Source organism: Rattus rattus, chromosome 4, assembly GCF_011064425.1.
Source record: "Rattus rattus isolate New Zealand chromosome 4, Rrattus_CSIRO_v1, whole genome shotgun sequence".
Lineage (NCBI taxonomy): Eukaryota > Metazoa > Chordata > Mammalia > Rodentia > Muridae > Rattus > Rattus rattus.
In genome coordinates this window covers 76,109,626-76,135,029 of record NC_046157.1, presented here as the reverse complement: position 1 = coordinate 76,135,029, position 25,404 = coordinate 76,109,626, and the positions used below count along the sequence as shown (strand labels likewise).

Below are 25,404 nucleotides of genomic sequence, written 5' to 3'. Positions count from 1 at the left end.
ATCAGAAATGAAAAGGAGACATAACTACAGATTCAGAGGAAATTCAAAAAAATCATCAGATCTTACTATAAAAGCCTATATTCAACAAAACTTGAAAATCTGCAGGAAATGGACAATTTCCTAGACAGATACCAGGTACCAAGTTAAATCAGAACAGATAAACCAGTTAAACAACCCCATAACTCCTAAGGAAATAGAAGCAGTCATTAAAGTATTCCCAACCAAAAAGAGCCCAGGTCCAGACGGGTTTAGTGCAGAATTCTATCAGACCTTCATAGAAGACCTCGTACCAATATTATTCAAACTATTCCACAAAATTGAAACAGATGGAGCACTACCGAAACTCCTTCTATGAAGCCACAATTACTCTTATACCTAAACCACACAAAGACCCAACAAAGAAAGAGAACTTCAGACCAATTTCCCTTATAAACATCGACGAAAAAATACTCAACAAAATTCTGGCAAACCGAATCCAAGAGCACATCAAAACAATCATCCACCATGATCAAGTAGGCTTCATCCCAGGCATGCCGGGATGGTTTAATATACGGAAAACCATCAACGTGATCCATTATATAAACAAACTGAAAGAACAAAACCACATGATCCTTTCATTAGATGCTGAGAAAGCATTTGACAAAATTCAACACCCCTTCATGATAAAAGTCCTGGAAAGAATAGGAATCCAAGGCCCATACCTAAACATAGTAAAAGCCATATACAGCAAACCAGTGGCTAACATTAAACTAAATGGAGAGAAACTTGAAGCAATCCCACTAAAATCAGGGACTAGACAAGGCTGCCCACTCTCTCCCTACTTATTCAATATAGTTCTTGAAGTTCTAGCCAGAGCAATCAGACAACAAAAGGAGGTCAAGGATACAGATCGAAAAGAAGAAGTCAAAATATCACTATTTGCAGATGATATGATAGTATATTTAAGTGATCCCAAAAGTTCCACTAGAGAACTACTAAAGCTGATAAACAACTTCAGCAAAGTGGTTGGGTATAAAATTAACTCAAATAAATCAGTAGCCTTCCTCTACACAAAAGAGAAAACAAGTCGAGAAAGAAATTAGGGAAACGACACCCTTCATAATAGACCCAAATAATATAAAGTACCCTGTGTGACTTTAACCAAGCAAGTAAAAGATTTGTACAACAAGAACTTCAAGACTTGAAGAAAGAAATTGAAGAAGACCTCAGAAGATGGAAAGATCTCCCATGCTCATGGATTGGCAGGATTAATATAGTAAAATGGCCATTTTACCAAAAGCAATCTACAGATTCAATGCAATCCCCATCAAAATACCAATCCAATTCTTCAAAGAGTTAGACAGAACAATTTGCAAATTCATCTGAATAACAAAAACCCAGGATAGCTAAAACTATCCTCAACAATAAAAGGACTTCAGGGGAATCACTATCCCTGAACTCAAGCAGTATTACAGAGCAATAGTGATAAAACTGCATGGTATTGGTACAGAGACAGACAGATAGACCAATGGAATAGAATTGAAGACCCAGAAAATGAACCCACACACCTATGGTCACTTGATTTTTGACAAAGGAGCCCAAACCATCCAATGGAAAAAAGATAGCATTTTCAGCAAATGGTGCTGGTTCAACTGGAGGTCAACATGTAGAAGAATGCAGATCGATCCATGCTTATCACCCTGTACAAAGCTTAAGTCCAAGTGGATCAAGGACCTCCACATCAAACCAGACACACTCAAACTAATAGAAGAAAAACTAGGGAAGCATCTGGAACACATGGGTACTGGAAAAAATTTCCTGAACAAAACACCAATGGCTTATGCTCTAAGATCAAGAATCGACAAATGGGATCTCATAAAACTGCAAAGCTTCTGTAAGGCAAAGGATACTGTGGTTAGGACAAAACGGCAACCAACAGATTGGGAAAAGATCTTTACCAATCCTACAACAGATAGAGGCCTTATATCCAAAATATACGAAGAACTCAAAAAGTTAGACCAAGAGGGAGACAAATAACCCTATTAAAAAATGGGGTTCAGAGCCAACAAAGAATTCACAGCTGAGGAATGCCTAATGGTTGAGAAACACCTAAAGAAATGTTCAACATCTTTTAGTCATCAGGGAAATGCAATCAAAAAACAACCCTGAGATTTCACCACACCAGTGAGAATGGCTAAGATCAAAAACTCAGGTGACAGCAAATGCTGGCGAGGATGTGGAGAAAGAGGAACACCTCCATTGTTGGTGGGGTTGCAGACTGGTACAACCATTCTGGAAATCAGTCTGGAGGTTTCTCAGAAAATTGACATTGAACTGCCTGAGGATCCAGCTATACCTCTCTGGGCATATACCCAAAAGATGCCCCAACATATAAAAAGACACGTGCTCCACTATGTTCATCGCAGCCTTATTTATAATAGCCAGAAGCTGGAAAGAAACCCAGATGCCCTTCAACAGAGGAATGGATACAGAAAAATGTGGTACATCTACACAATGGAATATTACTCAGCTATCAAAAACAACGAGTTTTATGAAATTTAGAGGCAAATGGTTGAACTGGAAAATATCATCCTGAGTGAGCTAACCCAATCACAGAAAGACATACATGGTATGCACTCATTGATAAGTGGCTATTAGCCCAAATGCTTGAATTACCCTAGAATGCCTAGAACAAATGAAACTCAAGACGGATGATCAAAATGTGAAGGCTTCACCCTTCTTTAAAAGGGGAACAAGAATACCCTTGGCAGGGAAGAGAGAGGCAAAGATTAAAACAGAGACTGAAGGAACACCCATTCAGAGCCTGCCCCACATGTGGCCCATACATATACAGCCACCCAATTAGACAAGATGGATGAAGCAAAGAAGTGCAGACCCAGGAGCCGATGTAGATCGCCCTGAGAGACACAGCCAGAATACAGCAAATACAGAGGCTAATGCCAGCAGCAAACCATTGAACTGAGAACGGGACCCCTGGAAGGAATCAGAGAATGAACTGAAGAGCTTGAAGGGGCTTGAGACCCCATATGTACAACAATGCCAAGCAACCAGAGCCCAGGGACCAAGCACTACCTAAAGACTATACATGGACTGACCCTGACTCTGACCTCATAGGGTAAATGAATATCCTAGTAAGAGCACCAGTGGAAGGGGGAAGCCCTGGGTCCTGAAGATTGAACCCCCAGTGAACTAGACTGTCGGGGAGGGCGGCAATGGGGGAGGGTGGGAGGGGAACACCCATAAGGAAGGGGGGAGGAAGGATGTTTGCCCGAAACCGGGAAAGGAATAACACTCAAATGTACATAAGAAATACTCGTTAATAAAAAAAAAAAAAATAAATAAAAAAAAAAAATCTTAAATTTGAGCCTCAAATAAAAAAAAAAAAAAAAAACTTAGGACACAGGCCCAAAACAGCTGAAGACGTAGACAGGCAAAAAACATGGAAAAAGAACAATCTGTTCCCATTACTGGCTGAAAGAAAACAAGAAAACAGGTCTATAGCAAACCTGACACACAGGCAAGGACAGTCTGTAGCCACTGTCAGAAATAGTAGAAGGGGCATCAGAGATAATCTGATGGCAAGAATTTGCACAGGAAACCAAGGAACAGAAAACAAGACTACATACATCATCGAGCCCAATTCTCCACCAAAGCAAACACTGAATATCCAAAACACAAGAAAAGGGAAGATCTAGTTTCAAATCATATATTTGATCAATGTTGGGGAGGACTTCAAGAAAACATGAAAGAACTCCCTTTAGAGAAAAAATTGAGGAAAAAATAAAAAATAAAGTAGAAGCCTATAGAGAGGAATCAAAAAAATCCCTGAAAGAATTCCAGGAAAAAACAATCAAAGAGATGAAGGAATTAAAAATGGAAATAGAAGCAATGAAGAAAGAACACAGAGAAACAACCCTGATAAAAAAAAACAAAGGAGGAGACAAGGGGCCATAGATACAAGCATCACCATCAGAATACAAGAGATAGAAGAGAGAAGCTCAGGAGCAGAAGATTCCATAGAAATCATTGACACAACTGTCAAAGATAATGTAAAGCAGAAAAAGCTACTGGTTCAAAACATACAGGAAATCCAGGTATTAGAAGATCAAACCTAAGGATAATAGGTAGAGAAGAGGGTGAAAACTCCAGGCTAAAAGGATGAGTGAATATCTTCAACAAAATCATAGAAGAAAACTTCCCTAACCTAAAGAAAGAGATGCCCATAACCATACACAGAAGCCCATAGATCTCCAAAGACTGGACAGAAAAGAAACCTCCCAGTTTACATAATAGCAAACACCAAATGCACAAAAAAGAAAGAATTTTAAAAAGCAGTAAGGAAAATAGGGCATAACAATATATAAAGGCTGACCCATCAGAATCAAACCAGAATTCTCACCAGAGACTATGAAAGCCAGAAGATCCTGGACAGATGTCATACAGACCCTAAGGGAACAGAAATATCAGCACAGGTTACTATATCCTGCAAAACTCTCAATTAACATAGATGGAGAAACCAAGATATTCCATGACAAAACCAAATTTACACAATATCTTTCTACAAATCCAGCCCTACAAAGGATAATAAATAGTAAAGCACAACATAAGGATGCAAGCTACACCCTAGAAAAAGCAAGAAACTAATTGTCTTGGCAACAAAAACAAAGAGAAGAAAAGCACAAAACATAACCTCACATCCAAACAACAAATATAACAGAAGCAACAATCACTATTCCTTAATATCTCTCAACATCAATGGTCCAACCCCCAACAAAAAGACATAGATTAACAAACTGGATATACAATGAGAACCCTGCATTCTGCTGCCTACAGGAAACACACCTCAGAGACAAAGACAGACACTACCTCAGAGTGAAAGGCTGGAAAACAACTTTCCAAGCAAATAGTCAGAAGAAGCAAGCTGGAGTAGCCATTCTAATATCGAATAAAATCAATTATCAACTAAAAGTCATCAAAAAAGATAAAGAAGGACACTTCATATTCATGAAAGGAAAAATCCACCAAGATGAACTCTCAATCCTAAATATCTATGCTCCAAATACAAGGGCACCTACATACATAAAAGAAACCTTACTAAAGCTCAAAACACACATTGCACCTCACACAATAATAGTAGGAGATTTCAACACCCCACTCTCATCAATGGACAGGTCATGGAAACAGAAATTAAACAGAGACGTAGACAGACTAAGAAAAGTCATGAACTAAATGGACTTAACAGATATTTATAGAACATTCTACCCTAAAGCAGAAGGATATACATTCTTCTCATCACCTCATGGTACTTTCTCCAAAATTGACCATATAATTGGTCAAAAAACAGGCCTCAATAGATTCAGAAAGATAGAAATAATCGGATGCGTCCTATCAGACCAACAGGGCCTAAAGCTGTTCTTCAATAACATTAAGGGAAGAACGCCAACATATACATGGAATTTGAACAATGGTCTACTTAACGAAAACCTGGTCAAGTAAGAAATAAAGAAAGATATTACAGACTTCTTAGAACCTAATGAAAATGAAGGTACAACATACCCAAACTTATGGGACACAATGAAAGCTGTGCTAAGAGGAAAACTCACAGCTCTGAGTGCCTACAGAAAGAAACAGGAGATAGCATGTGTCATCAGCTTGATAGCATACCTAAAAGCTCTAGAACAAAAAGAAGCAAATACACCCAAGAGGAGTAGAAGGCAGGAAATAATCAAACTCAGAGCTGAAATAACAAAGTATTTCTATGGTCCAAAAGGACCATAGAAAGAATCAACAGAACCAAACTTTGGTTCTTTGAGAAAATCAAGATAGATAAACCCTTAGCCAGACTAACGAGAGGACACAGAGAGTTTGTCCAAATTAACAAAATCAGAAATGAAAAGGGAGACATAACTACAGATTCAGAGGAAATTCAAAAAATCATCAGATCTTACTATAAAAGCCTATATTCAACAAAACTTGAAAATCTGCAGGAAATGGAAAATTTCCTAGACAGATACCAGGTACTAAAGTTAAATCAGGAACAGATAAACCAGTTAAACAACCCCATAACTCCTAAGGAAATAGAAGCAGTCATTAAAGGTCTGCCAACCAAAAAGAGCCCAGGTCCAGACAGGTTTAGTGCAGAATTCTATCAGACATTCATAGAAGACCTCATACCAATATTATCCAAACTATTCCACAAAATTGAAACAGATGGAGCACTACTGAATTCCTTCAATGAAGCCACAATTACTCTTATACCTAAACCACACAAACACCCAACAAAGAAAGAGAACTTCAGACCAATTTCCCTTATGAATATCGACGCAAAAATACTCAATAAAATTCTGGCAAACTGAATCCAAGAGCACATCAAAACAATCATCCACCATGATCAAGTAGGCTTTATCCCAGGCATGCAGGGATGGTTTAATATACAGAAAAACATCAACGTCATCCATTATATAAACAAACTGAAAGAACAAAACCACATGATCATTTCATGGGATGCTGAGAAAGCATTTGACAAAATTCAACACCCCTTCATGATAAAAGTCCTGGAAAGAATAGGAATTCAAGGCCCATACATAAACATAATAAAAGTCATAGACAGCAAACCAGTTGGTAACATTTAACTAAATGGAGAGAAACTTGAAGCAATCCCACAAAATCAGGGACTAGACAAGGCTGACCACTCTCTCCCTACTTATTCAATATAGTTCTTGAAGTTCTAGCCAGAGCAATCAGACAACAAAAGGAGATCAAGGGGATACAGATTGGAAAAGAAGTAGTCAAAATATGACTATTTGCAGATGATATGATAGTGTAGTTAAGTGATCCCAAAAGTTCCACCAGAGAACTACTAAAGCTAATAAACAACTTCAGCAAAGTGGCTGGGTATAAAATTAACTCAAATAAATCAGTAGCCTTCCTCTACACAAAAGAGAAACAAGCCGAGAAAGAAATTAGTGAAACAGCACCCTTCATAATAGAACCAAATAATATAAAGTACCTCGGTGTGACTTTAGCCAAGCAAGTAAAAGATCTGTACAATAAGAACTTCAAGCCTCTGAAGAAAGAAATTGAAGAAGACCTCAAAAGTTGGAAAGATCTCCCATGCTCATGGATTGGCAGGATTAATATAGTATTTTACCAAAAGCCATCTACAGATTCAATACAATCCCCATCAAAATACCAATCAATTCTTCAAAGAGTGAGACAGAACAATTTGCAAATTCATCTGGAATAACAAAAAACCCAGGATAGCTAAAACTATCCTCAACAATAAAAGGACTTCAGGGGGAATCTATTCAGTTCAGGAACTATCCCTGAACTCAAGCAGTATTACAGGGCAATAGTGATAAAAACAGCATGGTATTTGTACAGAGACAGACAGATATACCAATAGAATAGAATTGAAGACCCAAAAATGAACCCACACACCTCTGGTCATTTGATTTTTGACAAAGGAGCCAAAACCATCCAATGGAAAAAAGATAACATTTTCAGCAAATGGTGCTGGTTCAACTGCAGGTCAACATGTAGAAGAATGCAGATTGATCCATGCTTATCACCCTGTATAAAGCTTAATCCATGGATCAAGACCTCCACATCAAAACCAGATACTCTGGAAAATATCATCCTGAGTAAGGTAACCCAATCACAGAAAACCACACATGGTATGCACTCACTGATAAATGAATATTAGCCCAAATACTCGAGTTACTCTTAGATGCACACAATACATAAAACTCAAGAAGGATGACCAAAATGCAGATGCTTCACTCCTTCATTAAAAGGTGAACAAGAATACCCTTGGGAGGGGATAGGGAGGCAAAGTTTAGAACAGAGGCAGAAGGAACACCCATTCATAGCCTGCCCCACATGTGGCCCATACATATACAGCTACCCAATTAGATAAGATGGATGAAGCAAAGAAGTGCAGGCCGACAGGAACCAGATGTACATCTCTCCTGAGAGACACACCCAGAATACAGCAAATACATAGGCGAATGCCAGCAGCAAACCACTGAACTGAGAATGGGACCCCAGTTGAAGGAATCAGAAAAAGAACTGAAAGAGCTTTAAGGGGCTTGAGACCCTATATGAACAACAATGCCAAGCAACCAGAGCTTCCAGGGACCAAGCCACTACCCAAAGACTATACATGGACTGACCCTGGGTTCCAACTGCATAGGTAGCAATGAATAGTCTAGTAAGAGCACCAGTGGAAGGGGAAGCCCTTGGTCCTGCCAAGGCTGGACCCCCCAGTGAATGGGATTCTTGGGGGAAGGGAGGTAATGGGGGGAGAATGGGGAGGGGAACACCCATATAGAATTGGAGGGGGAGGGTTAGGGGGATGTTGGCCCGGAAACCGGGAAAGGGAATAACATTTGAAATGTAAATAAGAAACACCCAATTTAATAAAGATTGGAAAAAAGAATAAAACTAGAAAAATGAAGCATAAAGAAAATGAGAATAGCTTTGCTTTGTCATTTGTTGTATAAATGAATAAATTTAAAGTACATACAAAAAAAACCCAACAGAATCATTCTGGTAGCCTGAGGGAGGCAGGAAAACCTATCAGTGTGAAAAAAAAGAAGCAAAAAGATGAAATTCAAGGGAGGAAATGAGTTAGAAGAAGTTAATTCTGACTGGCTCTTCTCTTTTCACATTGATTATTGCTATAATCAAGGTGTTCCTATAATATGAGGTTTACCTGCTATCATACAGATGTTACCTCTAAGACTCTTTTGCCAAAGTCAAAGTTCTTATTCCAAAGCAGGGAGGCAAGATTGGCCATAAAGTATGTCAATTATGAAAACCGGCTCTTTGTAAAATACATTTTACTATATGGCAGTCAAACAGGAAAACCGCAGACAAATGCAATTCTGATTAAATCTTACATAACACCAAAACTAAAGACTTCATGCTTCACTCACAAGTTAGTCTGCAGAAATTACTAATTACACTTTATTTTAATGAAACATGGTCAGTTATCACAAAGGAATCACAAGGAAAGTGGTCGTATGAAGGGGCTGCAAAGTTTTATTTTTGTGTGAATATCAAAGCAGATAGCTAAATTGGCCTAAGGTAGTGTAAAACAATTCAATACACAAATTCTTGAGGCAGCCAAGCTTTAAAGATACTCATCAATAAGAATTATATCAAATAACCCTTAATGATTAAACTGCATAATGAGAATTAAAAGCTCCAGTGACACACATTAGTTATTCTACAGTGCCATGGATCCAACTGATATCAATTGCTTTCAGTAAGCTGAACTCTTGAATGTTTATAGGAAATGGGTAATAAGCCACAATCAGTTTCCTTTCTAGCCTCACAAAGGTAGCTTAATGAATTAAACACTCTTCCCTCAGCTTCCCCTTCCAGGCACAAATCTAGTAAGAATCTATTGGATGCTGAGTTTTACATCTCTTTTCTCTAAAGAATAAGAACAATGTGACAGGAACTTTGGCAATCCCTTTCTGCTCCACATGATCATTGTGTCTGTGATGACTTTAAGGATGTTCTTTCTTTTATTCGAGTTTCAAAGAAACAGCAGTGTTGAGCTATTAAGGCATTCTGTGCTTCTTATAAACAAATCTAATTTGCCTCAATTTTACTGAGGTTCCAAAATACAGCTTCTAAAAGTACATGGACTAAATACAAAGAGAAATAAATGCATCGCTTACACACCCAACAGCAATCATCTGAGGTATCTGGTAATTGCAGAACAATATTTCCTTTTCTTTGAAAATAGATGCTTTTCTTATATATCCCTTATTACAATTTCCCCCCTCTACTCCTCCCATTTTTATGTCATATCTCCTTTCCAGATAGATCCACCCTATTTCTGTGTCTCATTAGGAAACAAACATCTTTTTTTTTAAAAAAAAGTATTAGATATATTTCTTTATTTACATTTCAAATGTTATTCCCTTTCCCGGTTTCCTGTCCATGAGCCCCCATCCCCTCCCCTCCTCCATATGGTTGACCCCCCCCACCCCATCCAACCCCTGACATTCCCCTGCACTGGGAATCCAACCTTAGAAGGACCAAGGGCTTACCCTTCCACTGGGGCCCCAAGCTATTTTCTGCTCAATATGTTGTTGGATCATTCCTTGTATAGTCTTTGGGTAGTGGTTTAGTCCGTGGAAGCTCTGGTTGGTTGGCATTGTTGTTCTTATGGGGTTGCAAGCCACTTCAGCTCTTTCAGTCCTTCCTCTAAGTCCCCCAAAGGGGGTCCTGTTCTCAGTTCAGTGGTTTGCTGCTAGCGTTCACCTCTGTATTTGACATGCTCTGGATGTGTCTCTCAGGAGAGATCTATATCTGGTCCCTTTCAGCATGCACTTTTTAGCTGCATCAATCTTATCAAGTTTTGGTGGCTGTATATATATGGGTTGTATGTGGGGCAGGCTCTGAAGGGCCATTCCTTCAGTCTCTGCTCTAAACTTTGCCTCTATTTCCTGTCCTATGGATATTTTTTGTTCCCCTTTTACAGAGTGGGAACATTCACATTTTGGTCATCCTTCTTGAGCTTCTTGTGGTCTGTGGATTGCATCCTGGGTAGATTGAGCTTTTGAGCTAATATCCACTCATCAGTGGGTGCATACCATGTGTGTTTTTCTGTGATTGGGTCACCTCACTTAAGATGATATTTTGTAGTTCAATCCATTTGCCTACGAATTTCATAAAGTCATTGTTTTTGATAGCTGAGTAATATTCCATTGTGTAGATGTACCACATTTTCTGTGTCCATTCCTCTGTTGAAAGGCATCTGGGTTCTTTCCAGCTTCTGGCTACTATAAATAAGGCTGCTATGAACATAGTAGAGCATGTGTCTTTGTTGTATGTTGGAGCATCTCTTGGGTATATGCCCAGGAGAGGCATAGCTGGGTCCTTTGCCCACGAACATCTTTCTAAGGCATAATAATGAGTAAAATAAAATAAAAAACAAGATAAATCAAAATTAACGCACTAGATGAGACAAAAGAAACAAAGAGAAAGGAAAGAGACCGGAAGCAGCACAAGAAACAGCTATAGACACAGAGGTCCACTGATGTTGACATCCAAGAAGTCCTCAAAAACAACAAAACAAAACAAACAAACAAAAAAAACTGGAGTCAATAATGGTCCTGACTAGTGTTGTTATTAGTCAAATCTATGCTTCCCCCCACAACTTGCTTTCCTCTCCATAGTGTTTTATCACAGCCTTAGAAATCTAAGACAATAATAAACTTCTGAAAAACTTGCTCTTTGTATTTTATTATATATATATACATACATACATATATATACACAGAATATAATATATTATATAAAATCCAACCTTATATATATATATATACATATATTAATAAACACTAAAGAACTGTGATAAAGAAAAAGCCCTCTGATGACATATGAGTCAAGGAACATTGGAAGAAGCAACTGCGTTGATTTTATCTCACCCATCTACTGCTGGGCATACAGTCTGCCCTCAAGAGTGGTTTACCTGGTGAGAATCTCACTGAACAAACTAAATTCCCATTTTTAAGTTGTTATCAATTGGAATAGCTTCAGGCTGAATGATGGGGAAATGTGTCTCCTTTCAGCTCTGAGACCCTATGTGCTGGAAACTAAGACTGCGTATTGTTACCTCAGTCTGTGAGTTTACAGTCTGTGCATTGTTTACTGTTAATTTAGAGGTCCTTATTTTCTTGGTGTCCAACATCCTTTCTGGATTTTATACACTTTTTATCACCTCTTCTACAGTGTTTCCTGAGACTTGAGGGAGATTTTCAATTGAGACTTCCTATTTAGGAATGAGTATTCCAAGGTGTCGCATTCTTGGAATAGTGTCTGGCTATGGGTCTGTGTGTTTGTTCCATTCTGCTGCAGGAAGAAGCTTTCTGATGATGACCAAGCAAGACACGGATCTATGAATGAATATAGCAGAATGTGATTAGGAGTCTTTTTATTGCTGTGTCCTCTTAGGAGAACAGTAGTATTAAGTTTTGTCCACAGTTCCTGGGCTATATTTTCCATAAATGCTATGTTAAGGTTCTTGTCCTGTGCTTCAGCGACGTTGCATTTCTCAGGGCTCACTGTAGTAGCTTTCCTGGGTATTAGTGGTGACATATTGTCCTGATTGCTATTGATTGTGCTTATCTGCTGGTGGGTGTCTAGTCTTCAAGTTTTGGACAATTGAAATTCTAGTTGCCAATACCTGGTTTGCTTTTTCTGGTTGGGTATGTTTTTTTTTCCCTGTTTCTTTTCCCTGTCTGCTTCTGTAATGGCTGTATGTTGTCTGGTAGTGAATTCTGGATCCTTCCTGGTGTGGTCAGTGGAGGATTCAGGTTAAATGTGTTTCTAGGTATAGGTAGCTGAAATTAAGGAATGGAGATGGGCTAGAGTGTAGGTTCAGAAGGTTTACTGGAATAAGGAAAGGAGGATGTTCCACCAAGATCTTCTTAGTTCTCTGGAAATTGGTTAGAAAATAGGAAAAGGTCATAGTGAATAGTCTGCTACAGCACTGTGGATAGCACTAAGCATGTGAACCTTAGCTCAAAAGGTTATGGGTTTGGAGGAACAGAGGAATAGGTGAATATCTGTAGATATCCTATCTGCTTCCCTGGACAGATTGGCCGAGAATGAATGTTTTTAATCTGATAATATTGATGATAATAATGAATTTTTAAAAATTTTGCCTAAGATTATTCTGAAACTCATTCAGGGAAAAGTATATTGTCTTTCTAATTGAAGACAAAAACTAAAATGCTTTTGAAAATAGAATAAAATATTTGATTAAACTACAACAGGTTTATAGACTTTATGAATTACTACCATTTGCATCTTGGTTTTTAGTTCTAATATGCTCTAAAATGAAGTATAACTTTTATATATCAAATATAATTGTTAAGCAAACTTAGGGTCAAGTTGGTTCAACATGTGTTTTATCTTTAAACTAGCATATTTTAAAACAATTACATTGAATCCAAAGTCTCATGCATGGTTTGAAAAATATTCTGTTAATACATAGTCACTATTCTGTACAAGAACAATGACGACATGTTAAATATTAGTAATGAGTTTCAAAAAATACTTGGATTTTTTTGTAAAAAATTTATACACTTTTCCTTATTGAATATATAAACATAAAATTAAAACTAATCTAAATTACCATACAACTATGAAATGCTGACTTCTAGCCATCCAGTCAAAAAACTTTTATCTAAAAAGGTATTGAATTTATGCAACACTACTAGTATTTTTAGTAAATTCAGTTTTATCCTATAATCTGGATTTAGTTATCTCTTTTCAAAATCTGTATCCATGAACCTATTTGAATTTTGATGTAAATTTCTTGTTAAAATGACAAATGTTGGCATTTCAGACAGGACTGTATGGGAAACTGATTACTGTGTAAGCACGAGGGGATGAGTTCATACCCACCACGTCCCCCCATCACACACACACACACAGAATAGAGTAAGGTGGCTTGAGCCTGAGAGCCTAGCTTCCATGAAGTGGAGACAGGGACATCTCAGGAAATTGGTGGTTGATCTAACAGTGAGCTCCAGAGTCTGTGTCAGATCGTGCCTCAAAAATAAGGTAGACTATGATCGAAAAAGACATCCAATGTTGGCTCTGGACATACATACATACGTAAGAGTAGACATAAACCCTCACACATGTGCACATTTATGCATATACTTTACACACTGACACAAATACATAGGAGAAAAAATTTGTGCAAATACAAAAGGTTTTCTTACCAGGACCTCAAATTATCTGGTGCACAATAAATTCCAGTATTTGTTCATGATATTGATTCTTTGCCATAGCACTAATTGTTGAATATTTTATAATTCAATGGTGGAATGTGTCTTGTAATTCTAGGTCTAAAAACTTTGTAGCACATCAGGCATAATATAATAAATTGCAATATAGAATGATTGTCAGCTTAGGAAATCTCAATGGAACACATTTTATAGTATCCAAACTTTTTAAAAACTATTTTCTTTGCTTCTCTCTGTCTTCAAAATTTACTACACTCAAAAGGGTTTGGCCTTTTATAATATTATTCAACATTATGTAAACATATGTAAGCAAATTTATAGTAATGGAGCAATACAGCATCACATGTAGATTTTAACTTTCTACCTACATATGACTATATATACATCATCTCTTAATTAACTATCATGAAAAATTAATATAATTTTTATAATATATTTGAAGTGATATTTACATAACTTACTCAAAAGAAGACTTTCAAGGATAGTAAATACAGAGGAAAACATTTACAATGAAGAATTCACTCACTGAAATTGAAAAACCTCATCTGTTTTCAGTGAATAAATATCATCATGCTGACTGACAGAATCATACGTTTCTATTCATGTTGAATGATGAGTGTAATAAATTTGGAATTTGATAAAAATATGAACAGTTTTCTTAGAGTGAACACAGCCTATTGGCTGATCATTTTAAGGCTCTTGTCAAGAATCTCTTCATGAATAGTTTTATATAATAATTTGGTCCTGTGTAAAACTTGCTTGTTTTCTGTGGTTAGATACATTTCATTAGCCTATAGGAGAGACTATTTCATGAAGAATAGCATCTTGGGCTATCGAGGAATTGCCAATATAACAGGAGGAGGCTCATGACTCACCCTTCTCATAGTGCATGTATGGAGTAAACAAGTCATGTTTGTAATAAAGTAATAATATTGAACCATGCCCACCATGTGACCATTTATAATCTGCAATACCCAGCAAGCCAGCAATTTACCATTGTGGCATCAAGCAACTTTGTTGAGTCTGTATTGAGGGAGAGATGGTAACAGCAACTAATGTTGCATTCATTATTCCTCTGAGCTGAATATTTAATATGGCTCAATCCATTTGACTGAAACTGGAATTCAGATAAGGTGCTTAATCTCTTCTCCTTCCCTCTTCTCTCTTTTCCTTTCCTCTACCTTCACCCTATGCGTGTGTCTGTCTGTCTGTCTGTGTCTGTCTGTGTTTATACATGTGCCCTGTTTGCATTTATATGTTTTAAACAATTAAAACATAAATCACACAAGAAATACTTGACATTAAATACCTCTGCATGATTAGTTGAGTATTTTATTTCCTCACATATAAGCTATAAATCTGCGAACAACTTCTTTGACTATAACTTGAGGTGGAAAATTAAAATCATAGATTTTCTTCCATATTGCTATGAAGACAGTAATACCTTTGGTATAAAAATTGTCACAGAGAACAGACTGGGAATTTTATTTAGAAGAGTTAAATAGGTCTCAGCTTCTCAGTGTTTGTAAGCAATAGGATTGACATAACAGACAACAAGAGTGGGGCTTTTATTATACTTATTATATTCGGTTGCATACTTCAGCAGATGAACAACCTGTAACTTGTTCATCTGAGAGCAATCATTCATGATAGTTTTATAAGACATTTTGTTTCACATTAAAACATTAGATATATTTTGTTTTCTACTTATATTTTATGCTTAAAGTAATAATATTGCCATTTATTCAATAAATATTTAGCAATCAGAATGTGTGATAGATTAAAGTCACATAATGAGATATTATATAATAGGATTAATGGGGCTATGTTTTAACATATGATCAAGGTTTTGGAATGTTTGCTAGCAGAAAAAATTTTAAGGTATTTGATAGTATTTGAAGAAATGATGATCAGTCTTTAGAGCAAAGTAGATTTAGAGCTGAGTCTTCAGGAGGGTACCTAACCGACCTTCAAGAATTGAATAAATAAAGACAGAAGTAGGGCCAATAACAACGTCTACCATACCCATGATGCATTCAGAATCTTTAATAGTGGCAAACAACAAGAAAAGAATGACAACATTTATGCAGGTGATTTTTGAAAATCAATTTAGAAATATATATTAATCTAATGTTTAAAGATAAAATCACAGAGTTGAGGAAGTGCTTGTTTATGAGGTGAAAAGAGGCATAGACTAGATGACCTTTATGAACTAAAGGAAATGAGTAATGTCCAATGGCAACACATACTTGTATACATACGAACCAATCCATGTCAAATCAATGTGCCAAAGGCAGAAAGAGGTATTTGTCAATTTGAGCAAGTACTTTGTCATTGTTTTCTTTTTCTTAATATAATTTGTGTTTATAAAATCAACCATATAATGAATATTTGTTACAAATGATCCACATGTGAACATCCAGTCTTGTCACAGGGATTTACACATTTAGGAGAATTCTCCAACACTATGGAACTTGACTTTGTCAATGACATTGTTTCACTTTAAGCCCAGAAGATAAATCAATGGAGAAATTTAATTTAGAAACCTTTACTCTATAATAGCAAGTAGAATCTAGTTCAATATAACTTTTCCCTAAGAGAGCAATGATTTCTTGGTAACTATAAATTAATAGTTCCCCTACATGTATTGTTTCACAGAAATGATCTGTGTGAGTAAGCATATAATATTTTTCTCAAAATAAGTCAGAAAAAGTACACAGTGGATATTGTGGTACTTACTTGCAAATCCCAGCAGTTCTAACTTGGGTCAGGAAGATCGGCAAAGAGATAAGCCTGGAGTATAATAGAAAGCCCTTGTCTCAAAAGAAAAGTCACTTTTGCAAAATTGACTTGTGATAAACTATAGCCATAAAGGACATTGACCTGATTTTTCTCTGTTGTCCTGCTTGAAGGTCATCTAATGCTTAAATACTTGATTATATGGGTCCTACTGTAAATATTCCAATTAGAAGCTACTACAGTTATTCACACACAACCAAATTTCTGCTTTTCATAAGCTGCAGGAGGACAACATGAACAAGACCATATCCACATACCTAGATGCTGGGTTTAGATGCGTTTTATTTCTTTTTCTCATCTTAAGCTCTCAATCAGATTTATTTCTTTCAAGAATGTCAAATGCAAAAGAATAAAATAAAAACACACCATTTTCCCAAACTTCAGGTCAGTGGCCAGGGTGAAAAAATTTGAAATGAAATAAAGCTTCCTTGACGGAAAAATGGGGACTTTCTCATCATTCTTGGTCAAACTCTGAACCATTTATAAAACATGATTTATTTTTCAGAAAACAAAGTACCCAAATTACTCAGTGGAGAAAAGATTATTTCAGGAGTAGAATTTGGGGAGATAAACATCCAAATATGTAGCATTTCTAGTCCTCAAACATGACAGGTCTCAATCCTGAATGAAATGTTACCAGAAAAATTTAAAGAGTACATATAATTTTTAAAAGTGCTTCTTACTTCTCAATTGTTTTCCCTGGTGAAATATATCCTTACAAGTCATATAGTGGATGCTTTCACATATGTAGAAAACACATTTTTTTCAGTGAAGCGTCAAGGTGTCTTGATGCAGACACACTGAATGGTCAATATGTCACTGCCATGTTTGTTCTGCTTTCTGCCTGGTTTATTTAATCTTGAATAATCAATGAATCTGTTCACCATTTTTATTCAATGCATGCCCTTTATTCAAAGAGTTCTGAATCTGCAAAATTTTTTCTAAAGAACTTCGACTCAACTGTCATTTTTCTTCGCATATTGTCAGGGAGGAGTAAACACTTAGAAATATACTAGGAGAACTTACGATGAACAAAGGAAATGAGCTTTCAAATAACTAAGTATCAAGGTGGAATGAAGATATCATGAGTTTCTGAATGAAAGTATCTGACCTGATGCCCAAGGAGACACGTGCTTCCAATTAAGCATGTGTAAACACCTGGCTTTACAAAATACTCCAGTAAAAAAAAATCTTAGAATGTTATTTTTATTATATATTGTATGATGAATTGTATTTAAACGAAATAAAACAAAGCATTGTATGTATGATAGGAAGGAAATTTTCTCAAAGCACAGACTTCCAGTGGACTAGAAGGGGAAGGAAGAGGAAGCCATGCTTGGTTCTCCAGCTTCCCTTTCATCTGTGCTGATTTTATGTTTCCAGAAATGTCTCTGGAGTGAGTGTCAACGCGAAACGTGAAAGTGCACGGACTCTGTGCTCTGATGTGTGGATGTTGAGATTAGTCTTAGACGGCTGCTTCTTAACATGAATACTCTATTCTGATGCTCTAAACAGAGGGTCACACAGTGCTCTGCCTGGTAATCTATCTGTTTCACTTTTAGAAAATTAAAAATATCCCTTACTCTGCAGAATGAATTAATTTTGCCAGATTCTATTATTAGACAAAAGGAAATTATACCCTTCTCATAATACCTTTAAGAGAGTAAAATTCACAACAACCATGTTTTGTTTACTTTTTTTTGAGGCTTGCCTAGCTTAAATAAAGCCATTCATTTCCATTTTAGTTAACATTTATTTAGATCATGCAAATGTTTCTATAATTCATGACATGCCAGTAATAACCATCAGGAAGCCAAATTAGCATCACAATAATTCCTATTTTTAAAAGTTCTTGGTTTTTTTTTTTTAGATGAATAAAGGAAACAACAGTGGAAATGAGCTTTCAAATAACTAAGAATCAAGGTGGAATAAAGATCTCATGAGTTTCTGGATGAAAGTATATTATAGCGGTTGAATTTTGAAAAGGAGGTTTTATGAAGCTAGTAGGCTATCATGTTATTTAAATATTGTGTGTAAGACCACCCATCCAACCACTTGGTAGAGGCTAGGTAGAGAGAAACAGTAAGTTGCTTTTTTGGTTTTAGGGGGGTCATTGTTGTTCTTGGCTTGGGTTTTTTTTGTTGTGGTTGTTTTTGTTATTGTTCAAAAAGGGAGGAGCAAACTTAGAATCTACAAAGAAAGAACTATAGAATATAAGACCCCACTACTAAATTGGATATTTATTTCATAAATGTTCTTTGTGTTTCAACAGTGTGCCCTACAAAAACAAACAAACAAACAAAACCCTCAATTATATAGATATAATTCAAAGACAACTAAAATTTTTAATGAATTTATGATCAATTTTGGTTAATAGGCTCAATTTTTCATGGTGAACAGTGAGATCCGGGCTTTGTGTTTGTGTAATCATTTACATTTTGTGAGTCTGCATCCAAGCATATGCAAATAATTTCCCATATTATAAATTGCCTTTTGTACAGTTCATTCTCATATAATTCTATGGGTTTCTTTTACATACAATAATTTTAAGTTTGTAGCTAAATTTAAAAATAACTCTGTGATGTTTTTTATTTTGTTGGAAATGGTGGGTGATAACTTTTATGGAACAAGCCACCATCTACCAACAGATAGATGGATACATAGATGAGTTACAGGACTGATGATTTCATTTAAATTTAAACCTATATAATTCTTTTAAATAATCAAGGGATTAATGTTTTAGTTCCTCTTTCTAAGACTAATCATATGTGCACTTCCCAGGAGTTTAGGCAACTCAAACGGATTCTTTTTTTCTCATCATATACAGTATGAATATTCATGTTACAATGAGAATCATTAAAATAAAGCATGAATTATTTACTTCTGCCCAGAGATGCATTAACTTCATGGACTATTACTAATTCACAAAGGCTTTGAACATCTACCTGAGGTCAGTAGCGCATTCATAATACATGATTCTAAAAATAACGTTCCCTAAAGTATGCAATTTTCACTTGAAGAAGTCAATACAAATCTAGCATGATGAATGGCAAGATTGCATTTGGGTCACGGATGCAGATTGCTTTTTCCTCTGCAGGTTAAAAGTGAAATTGTGATATCTGGAAATACCCCTTGTGGAAAGGAACAAGGTCCCTGCTCATCAGATAGTGTCCTCACACCTACAAACATTTTACAGGGACCAGAGGGCTGGGACTGGGCATCATGCTGACATTTTGATAGCATCTGTGCCACATCCCAACACAATGGGGAAATTCCTGTGGGGTAAGTTTAGAGATTTTTGCAAGACACAATTAAGGAAGTCTGTTTTTTCTTGACTCTCAGCCAAGTCGCAAAGCTGTATCTGTGATAGAAAGCTTATTCTCCCTTCAGCGTTACTATGAAGAGAAGAAACTCGGACCTAAGTCAGATCATCTCTAAACTTTGGAGAATGAAGGACCCTTTTCTCCGAATTCTCACTTCTCTATGTAACATCGGTATCCTAGGGAGGATGGACACCTGGAATGAATTAGTGTGTATTAACCAGTTAATTAGCTCTCAGTAAGTTAGCATGAATTTAACTATCAATTTTCCTCTTGTGAATTTGGCAATTTTAAGAGAACTTACATACTTTCTCTTAACATCAACTTATTAAATTATGGAATAAGAATGTTAAAAGTCATGAGTAAGAACTGAAGAAGGTTTAAATATGAAGCACTACGCAGGAGCTAACTTGCCATACTATTCTGTTAAGGTTAAACTTTCTTCTTAATAGTTGTTGGCATTGTCCTTTTTAAATTCATTTGATAATGTGATTAAATTCCTGGGTTAGCAGACATGAGGACATGAGGGTTATTTGTGCCCTTCCAGAACTGTGTTCCAGGAAGTGAAGTTCTCTACTGGTAAAATTTTGTGGGATAGTAAGGGATGTGTTGAGACTGACAGATGACCATCGCTAGGCAAATTACTATGGGTACATCTTTTAGAGCTTTAGTGAGAAGGAGATACTGCTTTTTTTCTTTTGAGAAACTGGTAATGCATAATTAAAGGTGAAAGTGCAATAAATAAATTCAATAAATACTGAAAATTTACATTAAAGTTACTTTTACTGAACAGACATATGTGTGTGATTTTTATGTGCCAACTTAAAAGAATGTGGTGAACTTTCTGAAATTTGACATACTTTACAAGAAAGTCATATGATAAATATCCTTGAATCTTTGGTTAATCTCAATTTTACTGTGGAAAAAAAAGGAAATTTAAAAGTTCAATTAAATCTGCATATGACTGCATGCCACATCTATGGGGCTACAGGAGAACAGAATAGTGTACTGTGTCCCCGGAGCTGGAGACATTTTTAGTTCGTGACAGACACAGGTGCTAGAAACACAGCATGGGTCCGCTGTGAAAACAACAAGTATTCTTAATTGTTGGGACATACATTCAGCCACAGCAGGGGTCTTCTAGATTAAGCACTTTTTGTGATACATTTATCCATTTGACCTCTTAAAAAGCATCATATCCAATTTACTAGACAGGAAAATTAGGAGTTTATGGTCAGTCTGGATTATATAGCAAGGCCCAGGCCATCCTTGAGCAATATGTTTAGTTGTGTCTCAGAATAAAGTAAAAATTATGCCGGGATGGAGTTTAGTTGAAGACGTGCTTCCAGCAGGAATGAGGGCCAAGTTCAATCCGGAGTACCACATATAGGCATATACACAAAGACAATGACTGATCCGTGCACAATGACACTGTTACTGTGCTCATTATATTTTTTTGAAATAGCTTTCTTAATTTGAGTATAAAGCACCGATCAACATAGAGTTGAGAAGACTTTATCATTATAGATGAATTTAGTGTAGAGCAGGTCAGCAGATATGCTTGATTTAGAAAAATATGGACAGGTGATAAGGCGTGACATAGCAAAGGGAGCCACAGGGTGTTGGAAAGGTCTTCAAGAGAAGATTGCAGTTGGATAGAGACCTAGAGGAAATGAGGGTACTTTACCCCTTTCCAGAAGGGTGTTCCAGGAAGTGAGGTCAGCTATTGGTAAAATTTTGTGGGATAGTAAGGGATGTGCTATGTGTTGAGACTGATGACCATAGCTGGGCGAATTGCTATGGCCACATCTTTTAAAATATCTCCCAGGGATGCTGATTGTAAGTTCCTGACAATGCTCATTAATATCTATTATATGCATTAAAAAATTATAATATAAATCAAACGGGCTCTGCTTGCATACGTAAGGCTCACACAAGGGCCGCTCCTATTTGCAGCCCAAGGGCTACTGACTTAGGTTTCATTTGATTACTAAGTTCTCTATAAACACACAAATGTCCTCTTACAAGAGTAAAGTATACTGATCAGGGGCCTCTCATATGGTTAAAGAATTCACCTTTCCACACAGAGAGTAATGCCTTTTCAGAGGGGGAGTGGAGAGACAGTAAAAATTGCTGGCGAATGCAGGAGTGAACTGATTAAAAGCTGCTTCAGTTTGGTATTAGCACAGTGATATAAGGATTACTTAATATAGTCTTGCATAGCCTTATCATGAGCACAAGAAAGGATATGAACATTTTATCTTTGCATAAAATAGCTCACAAAACTGCAGAGACAAGAGACAATTATCAGTGCTAGTAGACTGACTTCTAGGTAAAAATGACTTATTAAGAAATCCTCCCAATACTGTTATAATTAATGCCCTATCTAATAGTTTTCAAAACTTTTACACTTTTCTAGACCTATATGATACAGAAGTTTTAACGTTCTTACTTAAATTAAGAAAAATACCAATAAAACCCGTGAATGCTAATTACAGGTTAGTAGAAATTGTCATTTCATTCTCTGTGCTTTTCAGCTTGTAAACTGTCTTGGAAATGAATACTAAAAGTGTTTAAAAGCTAATACTTAAAAAGTCCATCCATGTTAGAAATAGACATACATTTAAGATTTAAATCTTCAAAAAGTAAAGCCTACTACAATTGTACTTTGACATTCAGCTTCTGTTTTTCAGGCAAAACATTTGAAAACAGCAACTTTTAGCTTAAGCAGTGATAATAAACCTCTTCTCAAACCATCGCTGAGCCTCTGTGAGGGAACCTGGGTGATTCGCAGAGAATGAAAAAGCACTACATTGCCCCTGTAGTGCTGAACCACCGGGGAGCCATGTTTATACTGCAGCAAAGAGATGGCACTCATGTAGACTGTGCGAAAATGCCAAGGAGATAGAAGGGCAGCAAGGAAGTTTCACCCTTCTACTGTGTTCTCTCTGACCCTAAAGGATCATACTTTGCTGATTTTCACCATTAATTCGCCTGGATCTTGTGCTTTGCAAACATTTCTGTTTATCGGATTCTTCCAGGTATGGTAGGTCTTGCGCAGGCTCATTAGTGTCCCATAGGTCTGTCCAAGGCACGGAGGCTTGAGTGTCTCCACTCACCTCTCTCTCTGCTCGTGGCAAAAAGGAGAGGGAGAAAGAGCAGAAAGTCTTGAAGTTAGAACATGAAGTCTTCAGGTGAGGTGGAAGAAAAGACTTTGAGTAAAATTTGCTTTGTTTTGTTTTGGTTTGGTTTGGTTTTTATTTGTTTGTTTTATTTTCCCACGAAGTTGCGAACCATGCAAGGACTTTTCCAATAAAGGTAAAAGAAAACTATCTTTAAAAGTAAACTCAAAATGTGACAGATCCATACTCCAACAACACACACCTTCTCAGAAGTCAGTTGGATCTAGCTTTCTGTTATTTGTTTTCTGTCCATGGCAGATGGAAGACCTTAAGATTTTCTAGTGAATACTGAGACCTGGAAACAAAACTGTCCAAACAAAAAGCATTCTTAGCTGCAAAGTGAGCTCCAGGCAAGCCTTGAATACAAGACTGCCTCAAAACAATGACAAGAGGAGGAAAGAAAATAAAGAAATCAATATTAGATTATTTCTCAAAACTGGCATTGTCTTCCAGGAAAAATGACCTTCTGAGATTATCATGTTTCAGGAAAAATTAATTTGGAACATACTTCACAGACCCAAGAAGTCGAAGTCAGCAGCCTCCAGGCCATAGATCATAAGCCTTCCCATTTGCTTCTGCTAATAAAGTTTTATTGGAACCAGCAAACAAGCAAAGAAACAAACAAACAAACAAACAAACACCAAAAAATCAAACAAACCAAAAAACCCCCCAAAAAAACCCCAAAACAAAAACAAAACAAAAAAAAAACAAAACAACAAAAACTAAACCAAAACAACAACAAAATTGGCTTTGTTAAATACTCTTGCTTATAATCTACGGTCTTTTAATTATGGGTTTTTTTTTGTACTAAAACTAACTATATATTCATGAATCAAGTCTGACATTTCATTTTTCTCAGCCAATTCAGTTCTTAAAATACTATTTGAGCATAAATAGAATCATAATACCATTGTGCATCACGTCTTTTGATTTGTCTGGTGATATCTCTGATCAGATTTTGCTGGTGGAGGGAATGTCATGAGGCACATGATAAGTGGGAGTAAGTCACACCTGAGGACTGACGAGTGATAAAAGAATTGCTGAATCAGGGCAATTACAGAGTTCATGGAAGGCAGTGGGGATACAGAGATCACAAAGAAAATGAACTGTTTCCTCCTCGCAAAACTACTTGTGCATAATTTCATCAGAAATTGATTAATTGTAGATGTGATTTTTGTAAAAGCAGTTCTCTCATGGGAAACATCAGAGCAGCAGTCTCAGCTAAGCACAGATATTGCAAAGTATTGAATTTAGAACGGGAATGTGTAGAGTGTGTTCTTTTTTTTTTGGATTTTTTAAAATTTACATTTCAAATGTTATCCTTTTTCCAGGATAATCCCCTATCCCCTCCCTTCTCCCCTCTACCACTTCTATGAGGGTGCTCCCCACCCCCACCCCCTCTCGCCTTCACACCTGGCATTCCCCAACACCAGGGCATTGAGCCTTCATTGGACCAAGGGTCTCTCCTCCCATTGATGTCCAACAAGGCCGTCCTCTGCTACATATGCAGCTGGAGCCATAAGCCCTCAGTGGTTACTCTTTGGTTGGTTATTTAGTCCCTGGGAGCTCTGGTGGGTCTGGTTGGTTGATATTGTTGTTCTTCCTATGGGAGTTCTTAACAACCTTCATTGTTAAAGGTCAAAAGAACATCACGGGTGTGCTATATACTAAAGGGTAACACAGGTGCAGGCTGTAAATTTTTGCCATATTTAAAATGCTGGTGCTATCGTATGCTTCAGTTAAAGGGGGAAAAAACCAAAAAGCACCTGCTGTTTAGTGGCCCTGTGCTAGGCCTAAGGATGTGTACATGACTCACCCCATCTGCAGACGAATGTTTGTCTGTTCTGACTGAGGATCTCAACGCTGTACTAAAACTGTACTTCCCTGGGCCAACCACGCCCCACTGGTGGAGCAATTCCCTCGCACCATTTTCTTTATTTCTCAGCATAGCTATATTTGTGTTGAAGGCAAGGATTTTTATGGCAACTAAGAAAGGTAAGTCTAGGTTTAAAATTAAAAGCTCTGACCAGCTTAGGTTCAATAAAACAAAGACACTGAGCTGGGAGAAGAGATTGCTCTCTTATAATTAAGAAACTTATTCCCCAGAAACAAGGGCAGGTTGGGAATGAATATTTCTCCTTCCTCCCTCTTCCCGTCCCCCTCACCTCTCTTACCTTATAAATTAGCAGATTTGCATACATAAAATATACCTAGAAAAACTCAATAAAAGTGTGGTTTAAAAATATGCAGCTAATTATATGAGAATGTTCTTTGCTTTTCCCTATAAGGCAAATGAATATTTATCAAGTTAAATTCCGAGAT

General features: G+C 36.8%; 1 protein-coding gene across 1 annotated transcript in view; it reads left to right on the top strand.

Moving 5' to 3' along the window:
- Positions 1-22,697: 22,697 nt before the first annotated feature.
- Positions 22,698-25,404, top strand: part of LOC116898392 (voltage-dependent anion-selective channel protein 1-like) — a 58,860-nt gene continuing 56,153 nt past the window's right edge. The window contains exons 1-2 of the mRNA XM_032899686.1: positions 22,698-22,785; positions 24,910-25,077. Coding sequence (XP_032755577.1) covers positions 22,698-22,785; positions 24,910-25,077 — 256 coding nt within the window. The remainder of the gene's footprint in view (positions 22,786-24,909; positions 25,078-25,404) is intronic.